Source organism: Xiphias gladius, chromosome 17 (assembly GCF_016859285.1).
Source record: "Xiphias gladius isolate SHS-SW01 ecotype Sanya breed wild chromosome 17, ASM1685928v1, whole genome shotgun sequence".
NCBI lineage: Eukaryota > Metazoa > Chordata > Actinopteri > Istiophoriformes > Xiphiidae > Xiphias > Xiphias gladius.
The window spans coordinates 1,381,490-1,401,531 of NC_053416.1; the positions used below are offsets into that span (position 1 = coordinate 1,381,490).

At 42.9% G+C, this 20,042-nt stretch overlaps 1 protein-coding gene across 1 annotated transcript; it reads right to left on the reverse strand.

Annotated features, from left to right (window-relative positions):
• Window positions 1–339: 339 nt before the first annotated feature.
• Window positions 340–10,839, reverse strand: cdx1b (caudal type homeobox 1 b). Its single transcript, XM_040150409.1, has 3 exons — window positions 10,323–10,839; window positions 1,548–1,696; window positions 340–591 (listed from the first exon to the last, which is right to left on the reverse strand). Exons 1-3 carry the CDS (start codon window positions 10,837–10,839, stop codon window positions 340–342), a joined length of 918 nt encoding a protein of 305 aa, XP_040006343.1.
• Between the last annotated feature and the right edge of the window lie 9,203 nt (window positions 10,840–20,042).

Consider the following 20,042-nt stretch of genomic DNA (forward strand, 5'->3'; position numbering starts at 1 on the left):
CCCTAATTTTTTCCGAACTCCAATCAAACTCCGGAGTCTCTCGCTTAACTGTTAAAACAGGCCGAACTTCCCTCTGCAGGCTGTTTTCACCTGCCGACACCCCAGCAAGCGAAGATCTAATCTTAATCAGGAACTATCTGCACCGAAGGTCTGGTGGGAGAAGAAGTACTGTTTCTGGCGACGTTGCCCGTTGACTTTTTCTCAAAACTTCAACGAGCTTTAGCTTTAAGAGGTTGAGCAGAGAGGTGGGATGTGATGCAAAAGGTTTTTCAGTCCGAAGGGGAGAATTCTTAGTCCAGATCCCCGACATCGGCGTCCAATGAAACATCCTCCTCCTCCTCAGTACTCCTCCTTGATGTTTAAAGGCAGGGATGAGGGGGGCCCCAGCCCGTTGCTGCCGCTGCTGCTCGTCACCATGGTGACGCTGCTTCCGCCGTTTCCGTGGAGGCCCCCTCCTCCTCCTCCTCCCCCTCCGCTGCCGTTGCTGCCGGTGGGAGGGGTGGGCGTGGTCGTGGAGGAGGCCGGCTGCTGGAGCTTCTTCTTGTTGATCTTGCGTTCCTTTGCCCGGCGGTTCTGGAACCAGATCTTCACCTGGAGCAGGACAAAACGTGGGAATCGTATGAGTATTGACATCATGTTTCTAGACTAACCAGATTTCTATTAATTCAAAATCATTTGAATACCAACATCGTGCATCTACAGTAACCAGATACCTGCAGGATTCAGGAAAACGCGTCTTTTACCAGAACCGCATTTGTGTTTCTGCACGTTTACTAAATCAGTCCTGGCTCCTAGAGGTTAGTTATCACTAAATTATCCATCACAGTTACGCTGTAGTGGAAATCTAATCCCAGGCTGGATTAATGTTCATTTATTATTACATTTGTTAATGGCAATGGATTCATTAGACGGTGGTCGGGGTGGATGGTGGCATACTAAGTCCAGGACTGTTGAAGACCAGAATTCGCATCCAGAGACCTGTCTGCTGTTCAGGTTCGGGAAAGATGGTGGATTTGCTTCAATGTAAATAAACAGGGTTCTGTCTGAAGTCGGTGTGAACGTTTTCTGTATTAAACCAGACCAGGGTCTTTCCTGAACCTGAACCAGGTGCTGGGAGAGTCTGAACAGAACCATAAACCAGTTTAACTATGCTGGACTCACAACAGGTTGATGTTGTGCTGCAGGATCAGATGTTTTGGAGGAAAACAAACACGTCGTCTGTGAACATTTGACTGATACATTCAGTATCGACAGACTTGTGATTTGCCAAGTGTGTAAATTAAGAACATTTCCTCTTTATGTTGAAATGGAACCGGTCGCATTCAAGCTTCCTCCCATGACGTCTAGGAGACAGGGTTGACTACATATACGTACTGTGTATTTTTCAATTTCAAGATCTTGTTAATTTAAAGCTGGTTGGAGGAGCTGGAGCAGATTCAATGTAAAAACAGAGCCACGCTACTGGATCTGTGAGGAAGCACCCAGCTTAAAATCAATAACCCTGATCATCAACAAGGTTTTCTTTAAGCGTTTGCGTGTTGTGGTACCTGTCTCTCTGACAGGCTGAGCGCCGTGGCGAGCTCGGCCTTCCTCCTGATGGTGATGTATTTGCTGTAGTGAAACTCCTTCTCCAGCTCCAGCCGCTGGTGGTCGGTGTAGACCACCCGGTACTTGTCTTTGGTCCGCGTCTTTCCGTCTGTAAAACACAGAAACATTAGCAGGTTAACGAAATACAGTTACACCTAAAGCTGAAATCTGCATGACTGAAATGTTCACTGTAAAATTAAAGGGGCGTTCCACTGATTTTACACACGAAGATCTATTTACTCCTCGAAGGTAAGTTGTGACAGTTGAATCACTATGGAGTCCGAGAAAATAACCCTAATAATGTCACAGTGATCGTTTCTTTGTCTTCTTGCCAGTTGACAATCAACAAAACAGCAGGTGTATATATATATATATATATATATATATATATATATATATTTTTTTTTTTTTTTAGCTGAACTCACCATATAGTTGTTCTTATTTAATATCTTAGTTTTGTTTCATACTGAACCAGTATGAGATTGTGCCCATAAACACTACATGTTAACCAGCAGTCATTCCCAAGCTGCAGCACAACTAATGAATAGATGTTTTCATAAACCGCAACATCCACATAAATCTGCTGTGTGTTCGGCCATATTGGCATTAAAATGAACGATCACAGTGAAACTCAGGGGCGACTAAAGGTTGTCGTCTCGCCTTTACCGCCAGACTGACCTCGCAGCCTAATGGTTAGGGTGCGTTTCCCGACTTCATCTGTGGCGCTGCTATCAAATGAAGGAAAAAATGCCCAAAACAACCCCAACAAACTTTACTGTACAACAGCCACTGAGCATCGCTGGGCTGACTGAAAGGAGATCTTTCTCCGCGCACACTGAAACACTAAGCCGGTTGTTTTCAGATCTACACACGCGGGAGGCCGTTTTGGGTTGGGGTTGTGGGGAGACCACTTCACTTTGGACCTAGGCCTGAAACAGGGAGAGGAGGATGCGTCCACAGATTTAAGCGTCTTAACGCGGGCGCACTCTTACAGACGTTACAAGCGGGAGGTGTATTGTGTGTTTGACGGACAAGGCGGGGAAGGTCTAATCAAGAGGCACTGTCCAGTTGTCTTACAGGAAATGTAGGAGCCAGCGTTTTAGGATCTTATTGATCTTTCCTCTGTCCATCACAATTCCCCAAACTTTATGGATGTGAGAAAAAACAGTGGAGTAAACTCTTTATTTTTCTACCATGTTTTTACGAAGTAGTTTGACATTTAAGGAAATATGTTTAATCCCTGTCTTGCTGAGATTATGTTAGATGAGAACATTAATACCTATAGACAATATATATATGAAATATAAGAACTCTTGACTGACCTGCCAAGTCACAGTTGCTAAACAACTCTAATTGAACTATTGCTGTCAATATACCTTTTAGTAATTTTACTCATGTCCTTTCACACTGGTTTGTTTTTTTTTTTAGCATTTTTGTTTTTAGTTTTCGTGTACTGCAACTCACAGATGCGGTCAGCACCTTGCTCAGGGGCACTTCAGCAGGGAATAGAGCTGACGGGGGATCCAGTGCGATCGCTCCTGGTCATCAATCATTCAGTTAGTTAACTTTATGTCTTCACTTGCTGACACCTCCGTGTTTAATGATCTCACTTCAACCGCACAAAATCACACCAACTGTTAGTGTGTAAAAAATTCGAATGAAGCGTATGGAGCTGTAGTATTTTATATTATGTGTTATAAACTGCTCACATAAACTGCTGTCGGTGCCCGTTCAGACCGACGGAGCTCTGTGTTCTCACCATGGCTCCTGTATTCAAATAGACAAACTGCCTCGGCTGGATTTGCATAAACTGAGCCCTCTCTGCCTTTATAGATCCATGGCTTCAGTGTTCACGCATCACTGTTAAAAATCTACATCGTCATTGGGTCCGGCTGCTGAAACTGAATGAATGAGCTGCTCAAATGTCCATCGAAGCACTAAACTTTTTTTAACACACAGGAGCAAAGGCTGTCTTTAAAACTCACCGAGCTTTGTTTGAAACTCCAGCCAGAAAATTTGGATAAATATGTCTAATATCACGCACAAGACATTTGGAATAGTTCCATTTGATAAAGAAGGAAATTCACACAAAATGGTAGATCGGAATCGTAGATGCGATACTGTTGTACAGCGTGGAGAAATGTTTTATGATGAATGTTTTAGGAGATAATTCGGACAACCCTGGTTCCTGACGTAAATTTCTCTGTTATTTTTCCCGTGGAAAAAGTTACGTGGCTCATAGTTGGAGCTCTTGTTCGGTTTTGGATTGGCATGGAACCGTCCCGGTTCTTTGTTAACAAGCTGTTCTCATTTACGTGTTTTTCTGTTTCTGTTGTCAGACAACGGAACAAGTATGGAACAGTGACTGAAACGCGGCCCATTGAGACGACATGTTAACCAGCAGTCACTTCCACGCTGCTGCACTGCTGCTAAAATCCTGGTTTTATAACCACGACGTCGTCTGAGAGAGTCACCAGACACTTAAGTTAAAGACAACGGCCGTTCTGAGATTTCAGGTAAATTTACCTGTAAAATGATCAGACAGAGAGAAAGTTAGAAGCTCGTTCACGTCTCTGTCAGCTGCAGTGGCGTTAATTGAATGACATGCATACAGAGGTGTGCCTGCGGAGGGAAAGGCCGACCTCGCATTCACCGGATTAATGGCGACTGTCTTCTAAAGAAAGTAGCTAAGGTTTGTCCAAAAAGTCGTTAGAGTTGTCGCTAGGTGCTTTTATGAAGAAAAGACGCTAAAGGGCTCTGAAAGGTCGGTAAATCTAGCAGCAAAGGCACTACCATGGCAACACTGCCTGTAAACGCCCCCCCCCCGATGACGCAATAGAAAGTGTTTGTGCCATTTTTGAAAGAGCAACGACCAACGGTGTAATGTCAGCACTCAGTCATGTGGCATTCGCCTGACCAGTGGTGTAACCGACATTCGCGTCTATAGGGCGGGCCCCGATGTTGAGGTCCAACCAGGGAGTTGAAAGTTAATGCTTGTGGGCATAAAATTATCAGTGGAGAACTTAGCTACGTCTCCCAATCGCCGAGCCTAAAATTCTTTTTACTTGAGCTGTTAATGGCGAGCGAGAGCAAAAGATTACGGTGTTCAGTAAACTGAAAACACAGCGCTGTTGTCAACAACTGTAATGACAAAGACTGGTTTCCTCTCCATAGCAACGGCACCAAGGGTCATGGGTAATATGACGCTCTTTTATAATCTAAACTACCGAACATTACGGTATATACAAGTAGAGCTTAAATGATAAGTCGAGTAATCGATTAAGTATAAGTATGTTGCTCTTTTTTCGTGCAAAAAACCAAAATTAAATAACATTGAGTACTTTTACTTTTAATACATTAGTAATACATTTAATACTTCAGTAAAGCATCTGAATACTTCATCCACCACAGCCCTACTACAACTGTGTCGTACATACCTTTAGCGCCTCATTCACTCAAACAACACTGCCAACATAAATAAAACAATATCCGGGCGATAATGTTTGTCACAACGGCGTAATCGAGAAAAACAAATTAGTAGTATATGAATTTTAATTCCTAGGGGGCAGGGTTGAGATATTGGCCTGCCACGTGAGAACTAAAGTGGAAGGAAAAAAAAAACAAAAACAAAACAGAAAATAAAACATTGCCAAACACAAACTAACACCTGAGGAAACTAATGAAAGAAGAGATATATATTTTTATTTAAAAACTTCCGCAGATCCAGTTGTGATGGCAGAAATATGCACAAACACTCAACAATCCATTTGTCTATGAGTGCAGACATTTGGGGAGGTACATTTTAAACACACAGATGGTTGTGTTAAAGTTAATTAAAAGGCTGTCAGCTCTCTTTAACACGGTCTGATTCAATATTAACACTAAACACACAACGGTTAAATAAGTGATGTCTCTCTCACACACACACACCGTCTGTCTGTCCCATAATCGGTCACCGGGGCAAATTAAAACTCAAACATTTTAGTTTCGGGGGAACATCTGTCTGAACTGTAGAGTTTCTGCTCCATTTGTCGGAGGGTAAAAGCCAACAGTTTGATTCTCCATCGACAGATGAAGAGCTGAGAGAGACCAGACGCTAATGAAGGAGCGTAAATCAAAAAGCTCTTCACTCTGTCCCCGGAGAGAGAGAGAGAGGTTTACCCACCACTGCTTTCTGGTTTTAATACACGCATACTGAAGTACAGCTGTGTTTCAGTCACCGCTACTAGTTCAGTGGCCTTTTGGGGCCACGACAACCTAAAGAAATAATTTATGTCTGCATTTGCAAACTTTGGACAGAGCCAAGTTAAGGTTTATATATATATATATATATATATATATGTGTGTGTACATAAACAGTGGCCTGTCAGGGGCAGATTTATTGGAATAAAACCCAACTTTTCATGGGTGGAAACTGCCCAGATTAGAAAAACCAGCTAAAAACATTTTTTTTTTTACCCACCCCATTAAATGAAAACTAGCCCAACCTGATAACACTGCTGTTTTCTGGCTGCACGGCTGATGGATTTTAAGGCCGATTTTGTTACTGAACCCTTCATTAATTACCTCTGGCCTCGCCCATCGTCTGGTTTTATTAGAGAGTGAATGCTGCTGCCTGTTTCATAATATCCCAGGGTGAACACGCACAGAATGACAGGACGGTTAGTTGCTGAATGCGGTGCGTTTTGCCGGATTAATTCATCCACACGGTTGACACGGGGGAACACTGAAAATGAGCTTGTCTGATTATTACTGTTGTTGTGCAGGGGTTATTTTAATCCCTTTTTCTCTGCATTGCATGGGGAAAATCATTTTTACAAACTGATCTGAAATGAGAAGAAACTCCAACAACCTTAAAAACTAGTCCTATAAAGTGAAGTAATGTTTACCTGTGAGCCGGGATTTTAGAAAAACTGAGTTCAAACAAAGTCAAAAAAGTCTGTAAAATGTTCTTTCCCACAGTTTCTATATTAATTTAACTGTTGAAAGGTTTTATTTTCTATACATTCTGTCAGTATGATTGTCTAAATGCTGTTTCAAAAGAAAAATACAAAATCCCTTAATTTTACTCCATAATTTGACCTATAACTGTCAAATTAAATTATTCATATACTCTAAAACATATCAGAATCAGCCTTTAAAAAGCCATCGTGTTTAATTTAAGCGTATTTGCAAAGTTCTCCGCAGGTTGTTAAAAGTCTAAAACCCAAATCCTGGTTCTGGTTCCCCGTTTACAGGAGTCACTGAACAGTAATTATCAGTTTAGCAGAGCTCATAATTACAGCAGGGAAACTCAGTTCTTCATGAAGACTCTTCGCATATCTGACGGACAGATAGACAGGTAGATAGATAGATGACAGATGGATAGATATTTTTAACCCACAAGACCAACCCAGCACTCATAAAACCACCTTGAATCGACCGTTCCCAGTTCTAAAATCCATCCTATGTGATGTAAACATGGCTGGATTACTTCATGGGTCCAACAGGCACAGGTCCAGGGGCCCGTGAGACCAGGGGGCCCCTGGGCCAGAGCCTCCGTATGAAGAAACATGCAGAGTTTTCTTGTTTGAAAATCACAGAGTTCAGTTAAGAGACCCAAAATGACCATGAAGACAGTGGTTCTCTTTCAGTCTGGGGGTCCTGTATCGGTGGGGGGGGCTTTTACCAGTCTATACCCAGGGGCCCATTTTGTCATAACCCGTCTATGGATGCAAACATGGAAATAGTCTGTAGCATGCTCACAGCAGAAAAGAAGCACAGTCAACCAAACTAGCCCGATTTTTGAGCGAACTGTTGATGGACGGCGTCGTCCCACATCGCAAGGCACGACTGAAGCGGAGAAGCTGCAGTAAAACACAGAGGGACTCTACCAAAATCCAGTTGGAAGACCTGAACCGATTTACTTTACATTGAGCTTGTTTGTTGTAAAGTTGTGTTTTATCAAATTGCTTTAATTGTTTCTGTTTGTCAAGTAACTGATAGACAGAAAACCCCCGGCAGGGTCGTATTATTATCATAATACAGTTATTTTCGATATCAATACATCTGAAATCTGGGAAACTGGCAAATATTCACATTTCAGAAGCTGGTACCAGTGAATTTGAGACTTATTTGCTTAAAAAAAAAAAAAAAAAAAGTCACATTTCAGCTCTAGAGTCCTGGTCGGTCTCTGGGGAAATATCGGGGTATCTGTGGGGCGTGAAAAGTCTTAAAAACACCGAATCCAGTTCCCCTCAGGAAAGGTCTTACAAACTACCTTGAAGTCTTAACTTTCATTTTACAGGAGTCTTGGATATGTTTTCTCGCATGCTGTAACCAATAACGTCGTAACTCTTCCTGCATGTGACCGCGAGCTGTTATACGTCCGTAAACGAACAGCGAGACTAGTGCGACAGCGGACGGTGCTGTGGGAGGCCGTTCAGTCTCTTCTCTGCGGGGCTGTTAAATCACGTTATAATTATTGTCGGTAGCCACAGTAGCTAAAAAGCTCATGGACTTGTGGGCAACGTCGGTCTCAGCAAAAACTCCAATTCATTTTTTGATTTGTTAATCCACTTCTTTCCCCTTTTCTTACGCTTCCGAGCGGCTACGGGTGGAGAGAAGTGACAAAAACGTGTAATAAATGTCGATAAAACAGGTTTTATAATACAGGGCCCGATGTATGTTATCATCAGCAGCCGATTATTCACATTCTTCCTTCTTTTGGCGGTTTGAGCGCGGAAAGGCTGTCGAGTTGTATTTTGACTGGTGCGGTATTAAAAAGCTCTGACTAAACCGTGAATAGTGACACGGACGTGCGGGGCGGGGCGGGGCGGGGCGCGGGGTCAGCGAGGGGCCCCGGGGCCCCTCTCAGGGGGCGAATCCGGCCGTGGTCACGAGGCCCCGCATGTCTGCGCCTTGTCGTGTAAATTCCGGGCGAAGCTCGAGAACTCGAGAGTCGAGAGAAACACTCCGAGGTCACACTTCTCACTTCAAAGTGGGAACCGACTTGTAAACTCCTGTCTCCTCCGCCCCGAGACAAGCGGAGGACAAAGGCGAGCTCGGCCGCCCGGAGTCACGTCCAGCCGGGGGCGAGGGGGCGCATTTACATCTCAACGGCTTCAAACCGCCTCCGCCGCGGCTTCGCGCGTTTGATCCGGCGACGGGACGCGGTGGGAACGTTTCCCCCCGGGAGGCGGAGAAAAGACAGGATCGGTCGTGACAGCGGCGAATGTCGGCACATGCCAACCGGTCGTGGCAGCGAAGATATCGATAATGAGTGGATGAGTCCAAAAGAGCCGGAATTCAGACGTTTTCATCGAGGTGCTTTAAAATCAGGACAGATGTGATAATGATCATGATGATAATAATAAAAATAATAATGATGATAATAATAAAAATAATAATGATGATAATAATAAAAATAATAATGATGATAATAATAAAAATAATAATGATGATAATAATAAAAATAATAATGATGATAATAATAATAGTAATAATAACACGCAGATCCAGCATTCGGTTAAAAAAATGGAAGAAAACTCGATAAATATTCATTAAAAAGGCAACAATATGAAATAAAGAAGTAGTGAGAAAGGGGGACAGCGAGGACTGGATTTAAGGTTTGTGGTGTTGAGACGATCTGAAAATCAAGTTTAAGTCTTCAAGGCGACAGTAGAGCCAGAAAATATCCACTCATATGGACCCCCCACACACACACACACACACACACACACACACACACACACACACACACACAAAACAAAAAACAAAAACAAAAACAAAAACAAAAAATATCTCCATAAATATTCATTAAAAAGACAAAAGGGAAAAGTGTTACCGAGGAAACTGAATTTAAGGCTCAGAAAATTCACATTTAGGCCTCGAGAGCGGCCCAGACCTGCGTCTGTCAGTCTATCATCATCTGTTATTAGTCTTATTATTATTATTAGTCTTATTATGATGTTGTCGTTGGACACAGAGAGAAAGTTTTACATTGGATGTCAACATAAAGGGCTTCTTTCAGCTTATTATCTTTTTTTTTTTTTTTTACGATTTCTTCCCTTAATTCTCTTTAAATCGCAGGTAGAAAATATTCCCGTCTCCCCGGTAGAAGTGTGAAGTTTTCTCAGTAAAGATCAGCCCCGAATCAGCCCGGTTTAAGGCCCCGAGCCGTGTTTCCCCGGACGCTCGACCTCCGGTCTCGGCTGGAAGAGTCGCGCATTTGGTTCCATTTCATCTGGTTTCATCAGTTTTCATCTGGTTGTTTTCGTCTGGTTTCATCTGTTTCCAGGACCATCGACAGGCGCAGACCGTGAACGCGCGCTGCGTCTCGCTCACGTCGTCGGTTAAAATGAACCCGCCGCCCGGCTCCCGTCAGGCGACCGGCCTTATCTGCGCTCCGAGGCCAAATCTACAGACATTTGAGTATCGCGCTGAAATGCTAAGCAGGCGGCCGGGGGTCAGCTTGGGTCGACCGTCGACCCACCGAAAGCCGCGGCCACGGCGGGAAATTCACGCGAAGCCGCAGGAGGAGAAGGAGACGGAGGAGACGCCGAACGGGCCCGCGGAGGCCGCAGCATGATGGGAACAGTTAATGGAAAGAGAAAGGAATATTACACCAGTATCGCCAAGATGAGGAGGAAACGGGCCCGTGACCAATCGGGCAGCATTTAAAAATACCATGTGAATATTCTCAGCCTCGTTCCTGCGGGAGGAAAACACGGTGACAAGCGTCGCCCGGGTCTTACTTGGGTTGGAGGGCGGCGCGGAGGTGCGTCGTATCCAGTCGTACGGGTTCCTCCTCTGCGGGGAGCCGGGGGACAGCTGCCCCGCCGACGCGTTCAGGGACGCGGGCAGCTGCCCGGGGAACTCCGGGGGGCTGAACCCCAGGCTGGGACCCACGACGCCGGGCATGGTGGACGTCGCGGGAGGCCCCCCGGCCGCGGCGGCCGCGGCTGCCGCGGCGGCGGCGGCGGCGGCGGCCGTGTGGCTGTAGTGGTGGGACGACCAGTCGTCCCGCGTGGGCGGAGGAGGAGGAGGCGGGTACGCCGGGCTCCAGCCGCCGCCGCCCGGCCCGGCCTGCTGGGCCGGGTGCGGGTCGTTGTTGATGCCGTGGTGGTGGTGGTAGCCGAAGTCCGAGTACTGCGGCGGGGCGGGGACCGGGAAGTTCTGCGGGCTGAGGCTGAGGCCCGGGTGGCGGGACACCGGGTTCTGGTGGGGGTACATGCCGGGGTCCTTGTCCAGCTGCAGGTAACTCACGTACATCTTTCCAGGTGAGGGGACTCCCTCAGCATACTGCGGATCCAGCCTGCCTCGCTCTCTCCTCTCGTCTCTCACCTGGTCAACAGGTAAAGCGAGCTTCTGGGAGTATGCTCTCTCTCTCTCTCTCTCTCTACCTGTCCACACCTCCACCTGTCCTCTCTCTCTCTCTATGGTTTCTCCATCAGCTGCCCGTTAAAAACTGCTGCGGTCACATGGGCACTTTTATTGCTCTTATCTCCCCCCCTCCCCTCCCCCCTCCGTCTCTCCCGCACCGCCTGCCTCGCTCTCCCTCTTCTTCTTCGTCACCTCGCCTCCACTTCGTCCTCATCGTCGTCAACACGATCCTCGCAACGCACACGTTTCTAAATGCGTTTTATCCACTGAGTTAAACCCAAAGACGAATAATGCAAAAGAAAAAGAAAAGTGGAGCCCACAGGTCACGGTGCAGGTTGCCCGACCCGATCCACCCCCCCCGGTCTGCAGTCTCTTCCCATCGGCCTGGATTTGCATGACAGTCCGCTGCTGCATTTCAAAGGCTGCCATCAAAGGAAAAGAGCCAAACGTACAAATGACGGTAAAGAGACGAGAAAAGGGGCTAACATGTCGTCAGTCAGGGGGGCGGCAGGTTCATCCGTTCATTCCGTGTCTGCTCGTCGTCACATCCGTCCTCTGTCCGGGTCCGGCCGCTCGCTGCACTCACCGGCCGCGTGTCCGCGACCCAGGCGTCAAGCGTGGATCCTCCCGGAGTCACAGCTCCTCGACTTTTCCGACACTGTCCAGTCCGCAGAGAAATGTTTCTGCACAAACGAGCTTTAAGCGATTTAAAAAAAAAAAGAAGAGAGACAAGTCACCACTGGTTTGTTTTCACCAGTCCGCGTCTGAAGGTTGGGAATCCTGGGAAACTGGAAACAGGTTCATTTTCATTTGACTCAAAAGCGACGTATCGTCTTTTTGATCCGATATCCGGATGAAATACCTGATATTTTCTCTCTGACTCAGTTCAGGCTGAAATTCAACGCCAATCAATGCGTTTCCACGTTTTAAATCCAATCCCAGCTCTTCTCAAGCTAAAAAAAATGACACGTTTATATTGGGAATTATAGAGATGAGGTGTTTTCAATCTGCCTCTTTTATACCATATATTAGTTTAATTAGAAATAATGAATAAATAATGAAACAAAAGTTGTTATTGCTTCTTGGTCACATATTAAGTATAATGCAGGCAATGGGAAACACGTCCCCCTTAAGTGGCCTTAAAACTCCTTAAAATTTCCACATGCTGTTTTTAATTCTAATATTAGGCAGGAATTGTTTCTGCAAAAACAAACTTTAAAAGGATGAAAAATAATCAAATTCAGAGTCGAAGCATATTTTCTCGTTTAACATCATCAGTTTGCATCTGACGGATGAGAAACGTTCATTTTGATTTATTTTCCCGAGTTAGGTTTCGTTTTAATTGATCCAGAGTTTCTACGATTAAATCCGTGGCGGAACGTAACGAAGTTACTTGTAGTTTATTCTCCCATTTTTTTACGACTTTATTCTTCTACTTTACCACATGTCAGAGAGATATATTGTAGTTTTTACTGCACTTTATTTATGTCACAGCTTTACTATACAAATTCCATAAAAACCATTTACGAGGAGTTTTATAAAACACAAAGCACCGATATGATTAAAGCACAACGACAGTAAAATGCTGTTTTCACTTTAATGCTTCTGCAATAATAATTCCAATAACTGCTTTCACATACTTTGTTATTTTTTATGTAGTTTTTTATGTTCTGTGTTTTACCTACTGTGAGACAATAAAATTAAAGTCGTAAAGTAAAGTTCACTCACCCCCTGATTAGGAAGTATTTATTTTCTATACTAGATTAATAATAATATCTCCTGTCTGCCTTAAAAACAGCTGAATAATAAAATAAAATAAATTGAAATTTGAGTCTTTCAAAGGCAGATTGATGAAAATAATCAACTCGTTGGAAACGTTATTTTACCTCTTTGTCTACGATTGATAAAATAGGGAAAAGAAACAAACACACAAAAGGCAACTGGAACGGAATAGGATTTGATCAAAACATTTAATTGCATTTCAAACAGCAAATAAATGTATTAAAATAACGAATAATAATAAAAAAAGAAAAAAAAACAGAGGAATATTCGATAAAAACACGAATTAAAATGCAAATAGACAAAAATGCCCCAAAACGAGCCCCAGAATTTATAAAAGAAAGTGCAGAGATTAAGTCATATCTCTGAACTGTAACTGAATCTCCTGCTCATTATTTCTTTGAATTAATTTTTTCCTGTTTTAGTTTGTTTTAAAATGTTGTTCTAGGGAATTTCTCCATCTCATGTGAAGCACATTATATTAGACTAATAATAATAATGATAATAAAAATAATAACAATAAAACGCCCAATTTCCCTCAGTCTTTTGCTGTTGATCCTAATGCTTGTTAGAACATTTATAATTAAAAAATAAGATAAATAATAATAAAAAAATGATGGTGTTACGATATGAACTTAAATGACTCAACATCCTAACACCTGAATGTGTCATGTATAATTTAGAGACGTTTTAATGCATATAAACCAACAACAAAGAGATTTTTTAAACTTCAGATCACATGTGTTGCTGCTATAAATTCAAGCTCCCGTCTGCTTCAGTAACAGCCGATTAAAAAAAAAATCAAAAATCAAAAATCAAAAATCAAAAATCAAAAATCAAAAACCAAAAACCAAAAATCAAAAATCAAAAAATAACAAAGTAAAAGAACTGCGAGTCAAACTAAAATCAATTTATAGAAGAAAACTGATCAATCAAAGAAGCGTCCTGCCGAGATGCAGAAAACACACACGCACACACACGCGCGCGCCCACAGGGAGGTCACCTGAAGGTCACGCGGCAGCGTCCTCACCTGAACCGAAAGTAACGTGAGAGGGAGGCGTAGTCTGTCTGGAAGGGAATCAAATTGAATGATTCACCTGAGGAAGGTCATTCTGCTCTTGATTTGTTCACACTGCCTCCTAGAAATGACCTTTATGTAAAACTAAACTGCAACAGCAAATATGTTTCGTAGGAAATGTAATCGCTGGCGGCCCCGGGGTCCAAATCCAGAGTCCCGTCCCTGGTTCCCGTCCAGGCTACGGCAGCTCTTTGGCTGAGGTTCGGGAAGGACGGAGGTTTTGGTTCAGTGTAAATAAACAGGTTGGGTCTGAAGTCTCTGTGAACGTCTTCCGTATTAAACCAGACCAGGATCTCTCCAGAACCTGAACCAGGTGCTGTGGGAGTCTGAACAGAACCACAAACCAGTTTAACGATGCTGGACTCGCTACAGGTGGATCAGATGTTTATGGAGGAAAACAAACACGTCGTCTGTGAACATTTGACCGACACGTCCAGTATCAACGCATCTGTAACTTGTTAAATACATAAATTAACAAATTTCCTCGTTATGTCGATAGAAAACGGGATCTGGCCCCAATAACGTTTTCTACAAAAACATATTTTCCGTTGAAAATTAGTTGCGTATAAACTTAATTTCTCAGGGACGGGGTTGGTTTAAAGTCGATGTAAAGCCCAAACTAACTTCCTCAACAGTGCGATGTGTGGCTCGCTTCATGTGTTTGGATAAAGAAGGTATTTTATTTTTTGTGTTTTGTTTTGTTTTAAGCAATCTAATATCTATTATCCAATATCTATCTTTGTTTGTGGCCTTTAACAGACGCCATTTCCCGTAAGCCCTAGATGTCAGGTGACGTGGGATGGTTGGTAGGAAATGGGACAGATTCACGTTAGCGGGTTGTAGGTGCCCGTGATACCTGACAGGTCGAGACCGTTGACAATATAACACCATGTCCTTTAAACGCGGGTTTGATTTCGTTGAACAATGGTCTTTAGCTGACGTGAGGTGCTTCTGTATTAATATCCGCCAAGTCGGATATATCGGAGCTTTCAGAAAAATCGGAGTCTGCCTGTCGCAAATTGGAAAGCCGATAATTACGATAACTCCGATAGGTCGCGAACGCAGCGTAAACGTAACGGCTGCAGGGTCGTGGTTAGTTCACATGTCTGCAGTAACAGTGGGAAAGAGAGGACTGAACACTGGGGACGAGTTTTATCGGCCCAGACGGAACCAAGTGAGGATGACAGAAGTACCCGCGCTGCCATTTTTGTAGTTTTTTTCATGGGAGTTTTAGTTTGTCTCTGTGCGCACAAAGAAATCTTTATGACTTAAAAAGCTCTTACAGGCATAGATTGTCATTTTGGAAAATACACTCTCTTGCCGAGAGTCGGATATTCACACTCACCGCACTGTTTGTGCGGTGAGAATATGAAGCCCCAGCCAGCGGCCAGTTAGCGTAGCTTAGCACAAAGAGTGGAAACAGAGGGAAACAGCTAGCCTGGCTCTGAAGCCCCAGCCAGCGGCCGGTTAGCGTAGCTTAGCACAAAGAGTGGAAACAGAGGGAAACAGCTAGCCTGGCTCTGAAGCCCCAGCCAGCGGCCGGTTAGCGTAGCTTAGCACAAAGAGTGGAAACAGAGGGAAACAGCTAGCCTGGCTCTGTCCAAAGGTAACAGCAATCCACCTACCTGCGCCTCTAACGCTCACGACTGACACGTTACATCTCGTTTGTTTAATTTCGACTTATACCAAACCGTAAAAGCCTCTTTTGTTCCTGGAAGTTACTGTTTTAAGCCGGCGCATTACCCCCGTAAAACGGCAAAGGTTTTGCTTTTACACTTCAGTTTTTTGTGGGACAAATTCATAAAGTTATAAAGTTACAGTTGAACGTTGGACGTGTCTTTATTGTTGCCAAATCAATCAGATCCTTGGATTTTTATCGCAGGAAAAAACCCTGTTCTAACAATGGCGTTAGTGGCGGCTCAGTTCGAGCAGTTATCGCAACGCGGCATTTGATAACGCCCTCGGTTGTATTCTGTGTTCAGATGTCTGCTGCGGGAACCACCGAGGCAACAGAACCGAAATAATCACGACTCCCCAACCAAAACAGAACCGAAGCGGCGCTACGGTTCGTCCCACTGTGTCAATTTACGACACTCAAGCTAATAAAGAACTGGTCAGTGTCATTAAGAGGTAATACTAGAACATGATACTAGAAACACTGTACCTTGGGGAAGACACCCGCTTGATTCGTCTAACTCAGACTGCTGAGGCCTCTTATTCGCTTCGGATCAAATCGACCCTTTAAACCCGCAATGGCAGGTTTTTTTTTTTTTTTTTGTCCTCTTGGTTTTAGCAGGAACAAATAGCGAACACAACCTTTAGAGCTGATATGTCGAACTCGCGATCAAACAGTTTTGTAGAAATAACGATTATGTCCGCACGGCAATTGTGCAAATGTACTTATCTACTTCCTACCACTGGTCAAAAACCTACCAGATTACAAATTAAAGGTAAAGACCGGTGAAATATAAATTTAAATGCAAATTTGGGGTTTTGTCTGGGAAGCTCTTTATCCCTCAGGAGTCTGTCTATTCACCAGTGAGTAGGTTTTATCAACAGCAACACTTTCATTAAATATTGTGTAGTTGGGAGAAGCAGTGAGAAGTGCTGATGTGGAGCTTTCTCACTCTGCCACCTTATTGCCTGTGGGTGAATTATTACCAGCTGATACAGCGAGGACGGTCTTGTTTTTTCACCTTGTGAGCCTGTTTGTGTGTGTGTGTGTGTCATGTGGCAAAATCTGGCCCTGGAGACACCCACTACCACGGAGGCGGTTTTGAGGACTTTGGCGGGACTTCACACGTCTCTCTCTCTCTGGCCGTGGCTTTGCCAGATACAGTCAGGAAACTCTACCGGTGCGTGGCTGAGATCAAAATGAAGGTCGAGTCCGGAGATGGGCGTGGTCCCGGACCCGGAGGGCCGACATGTTGGCGCGCGTCGTGGCCGCTGTTAGCCCATCTCAAGATGGTGTCTGCAGTGATTTACGCGGACTTTCAATGAAAAAGGCACAAAAACGAGTCGGAACAAAATCACTTTGCATCTAGTTTCAAACTTTTGGGCCTAATTTGTGCGTATGAACAGTGAAGCGGAGTTTTTTCTTCAGCCTAGAGCTTTTCTATAGTAGCATCTTAAGTGATTATCGCTCATTATCTTTACATTTTGAGAGGCTCTCGTATCATTTCTCAGGTATTTTGTGTCCCGGCAGCTTCACGCTCTGTTAAACTGTCAAAGTGAGAGGGAAGACTGGCAGGCTGAGTTTGATGAATTTGAATTTACATTCAAATTTAAAACAAAGACAAAAATCAATGCATATAAATTGGATTCATCGCAGTAAAGATGCCAAACAATGTTACCAAAAAAGAACCCGGACCCCAGACGTCTCTGAAATCCGCTATCCACAGGTTTATTAAGGCGCTCAGTTCTCTGTGTTCCACCCACACGTTTGGGAGGTTCAATGCCCGCCTTGCTCACGAGTACTGTGGTGGGGGGATTTGAACCGACAACCCCGCCCTCCAGCGATCCCCCCTCTGCTGCCCTCCTGAAGAGGGAATTAACCTCGTCTTTATGGATTTATGGGAGATTTATTGTTTTACACTGATGAGTATTTAGTTAAGTCTGCTGCAGTAAAATCACATAAAAGACACAATAATTCTCATTACACACACGAGTATTTATGTTTTCAAGTGTTTGATGGATGTTATATTGATGTCACATAATGTGAGCGGCCCCTGGTTCAACTGCTTCCGTACGACAAATATTATTCATCAGCAGTAACATGTTTCTATTTATTCCTCTATTTACTGCAATGAAATTCACTTTTTAATTCATATCTTCAACCTGAAATTACATAAATGCATGAAAGGTAAGATTTGTGAATTTCAAAAATTTTAACTCAAAATTAAGAGTAGGTTCATTTCCTTTAACCTTTTTTTTTACATCCAATGTTTGTTTTTTTTACAATGACAACAATAACGATGATCTGCTCTGCGTTACAGATTTTTACGTCTAGTTTAGAAAATCCATGTGTTTGTGACACAGTTTGTTCTGTTATTGTTTTATTTGTTTTTAGATCATTCAATTCAGATTTATTTCAACTCAGTGTCAAGTTTATTCCTCACAAAGGTCTTAAACCAAATTTTTTTTAAAGTCAACATAAAGTGAGACACATTAACACTTTTGTATAAATTTGTATAATTATAGGAAAAATAGTTTTTGGACAAGATTTAATTTCATCTTGTTTATAATTTCATTATATATATATATATATATATATATATATATATATATATATATATATATATATATAAACTATATGTCAGAGAATATATATAGACTTAATAGAACTTTATTTTCCACCAAGGTGGAATATTTTCTTTGGTTCACATGGAGGCCAATTAAAATACACACCACACAACATCAACAACACTGAAAGTTATAATAATAATAATAATAATAATAATAAATATACAATACACTACGTGAAAGAAAGAACACCCTCAAAAAATAACAAACAATTATAAAAAATGAATTATATATGCAGATGTTTTTGATTTATTCTTTATTTTAAATTTTGATGAATCCGAAAATACGTATTAGCGTATATTACATATTATACGTATAAGCTACGAATGAAATATTTAATATAATTTGAGTTCCTGCACAATATCAGCACAAAGTTTATCAAAAAAGCAACGTTTGGGTCACGAACCTTCGTCGGGCATCGAACCACCAACAACATCATCTTTATGGAACATTTTTCGACTGCAACATCCACTAAGAACAGGAGTTAAATCACAAACACCTGAGACAATGATACGGTCAATAATCGATCACATCAAACAGAACTCACGCTTTCCTGTGAATGAATAAACTAAATTTTTTGTAATTAACAAGTGATAAAGTGCGTGATGATTATAATAAATCCAATGCGATCTGACTGTGAAAAACCTGGATGCGCTGTCTGCTGATGTGTTCACGTTCACCGGGAAACTGTGCCGTGCAAACATCCCGTCCTACGATATTTATAATTATGGATGTATTTTACAGCAGTGGAACCACAGCAGGTCCGACTGCTCAGTGATTGTTCACAGCAACAGCAGATCCAGATCATCGGGGGCTCCTTATTTCTGTCACAATCTTTCCATTAACGTCTCTTTTTCAACGCGAGTCTGACAAAGGCGCTGTGACGATGTTTACTCTACGAGCGGCACAGACAGGATAAAACACGCGTGCGCACGTTGCCAAAGGACGTAAATGACGACGCGCTCAGGTTCCGCAAACGGGTCTGAGTGTTCAGACTGATCCAAATGCAGTGAAACACAAAGCAGTTCCCCAACAGTGACCGGAAGGGACGTGCAGCGATTTAGAAATCGCTCCATTTGAGAGAAGTCTCGGTTGATCACGGTGCTGGAAGAAGAACTCAGGAACGTAAAAACAACAAGGCCACACTGTGAAAAGCACGAGTGGCAGTCCTGTATGTTGCTTGGTTAATATCTACAAACCTGGAACATGTTCATAAAGTATCAAAAAGGCTCCTCCGATGCTGTTGTACCAACACACAAACATATTATAGGATTATTATTACAGGCGCATTCATGTGCAAGTAGCCTTTCAATTTCAACTACTCTATACACTGTTTGGCAGATTAACCTGTACTTAAAACTGCATTTAAAACAGGTTGCAATACTGCACTGTTACACTTTTCCTCTTTTATTAAAGACAATAAGACTTCCAGGACTCAATTACAGACTAGAATTACTCGATAAAAACTTGAGGTTTTGTCCACTGGACAATGTTTTTAGGAGCAGATCTCTTGTTTTGTATTAAAAAAATTACACTGAAAGGTGATTATAGCTGTCAAGTAAATGTGGTGGATTAAAAAATACAAAATTTGCCTTTGAAATGTAGATAAATGGAAATGAAATGGAGATACCCGATTAGAGTACAAGTACCTCGAAATTAGCTGAGTAAATGCAGTGAATGTTACGTTCCGCCGCTGGTATGTTATAATATGCAAAGTTTTCATTTCTAAAGCTGAAGCGCAGAATTTAGGTTAAGTACAAAGACGAGAAAAAGAATAATAAAGAAAGAGGATAGAGCGAAAAAAAGGAGATAAAGAGGATAGTGTGTGTGAACTGGGTGTCCATCTTGTTTCTGTCCCCCTCTGTCACCTGTCTTTGGGTAAACGATTAACCAGCTACAGGCCATAAAAACTCCACTTTATGGAAAGTTTGAG

What these genes read in the sequence shown, in the direction of transcription:
- cdx1b (XM_040150409.1), bottom strand. Translation starts at nt 10,839, where the DNA reads ATGTACGTGAGTTACCTGCAGCTGGACAAGGACCCCGGCATGTACCCC. An exon ending in CGCGCCGCCCTCCAACCCAA is followed by an intron (nt 1,697 to 10,322) that starts GTAAGACCCGGG and finishes TGTGTTTTACAG; the next exon opens with ACGGAAAGACGCGGACCAAA. An exon ending in TCAGCCTGTCAGAGAGACAG is followed by an intron (nt 592 to 1,547) that starts GTACCACAACAC and finishes GTCCTGCTCCAG; the next exon opens with GTGAAGATCTGGTTCCAGAA.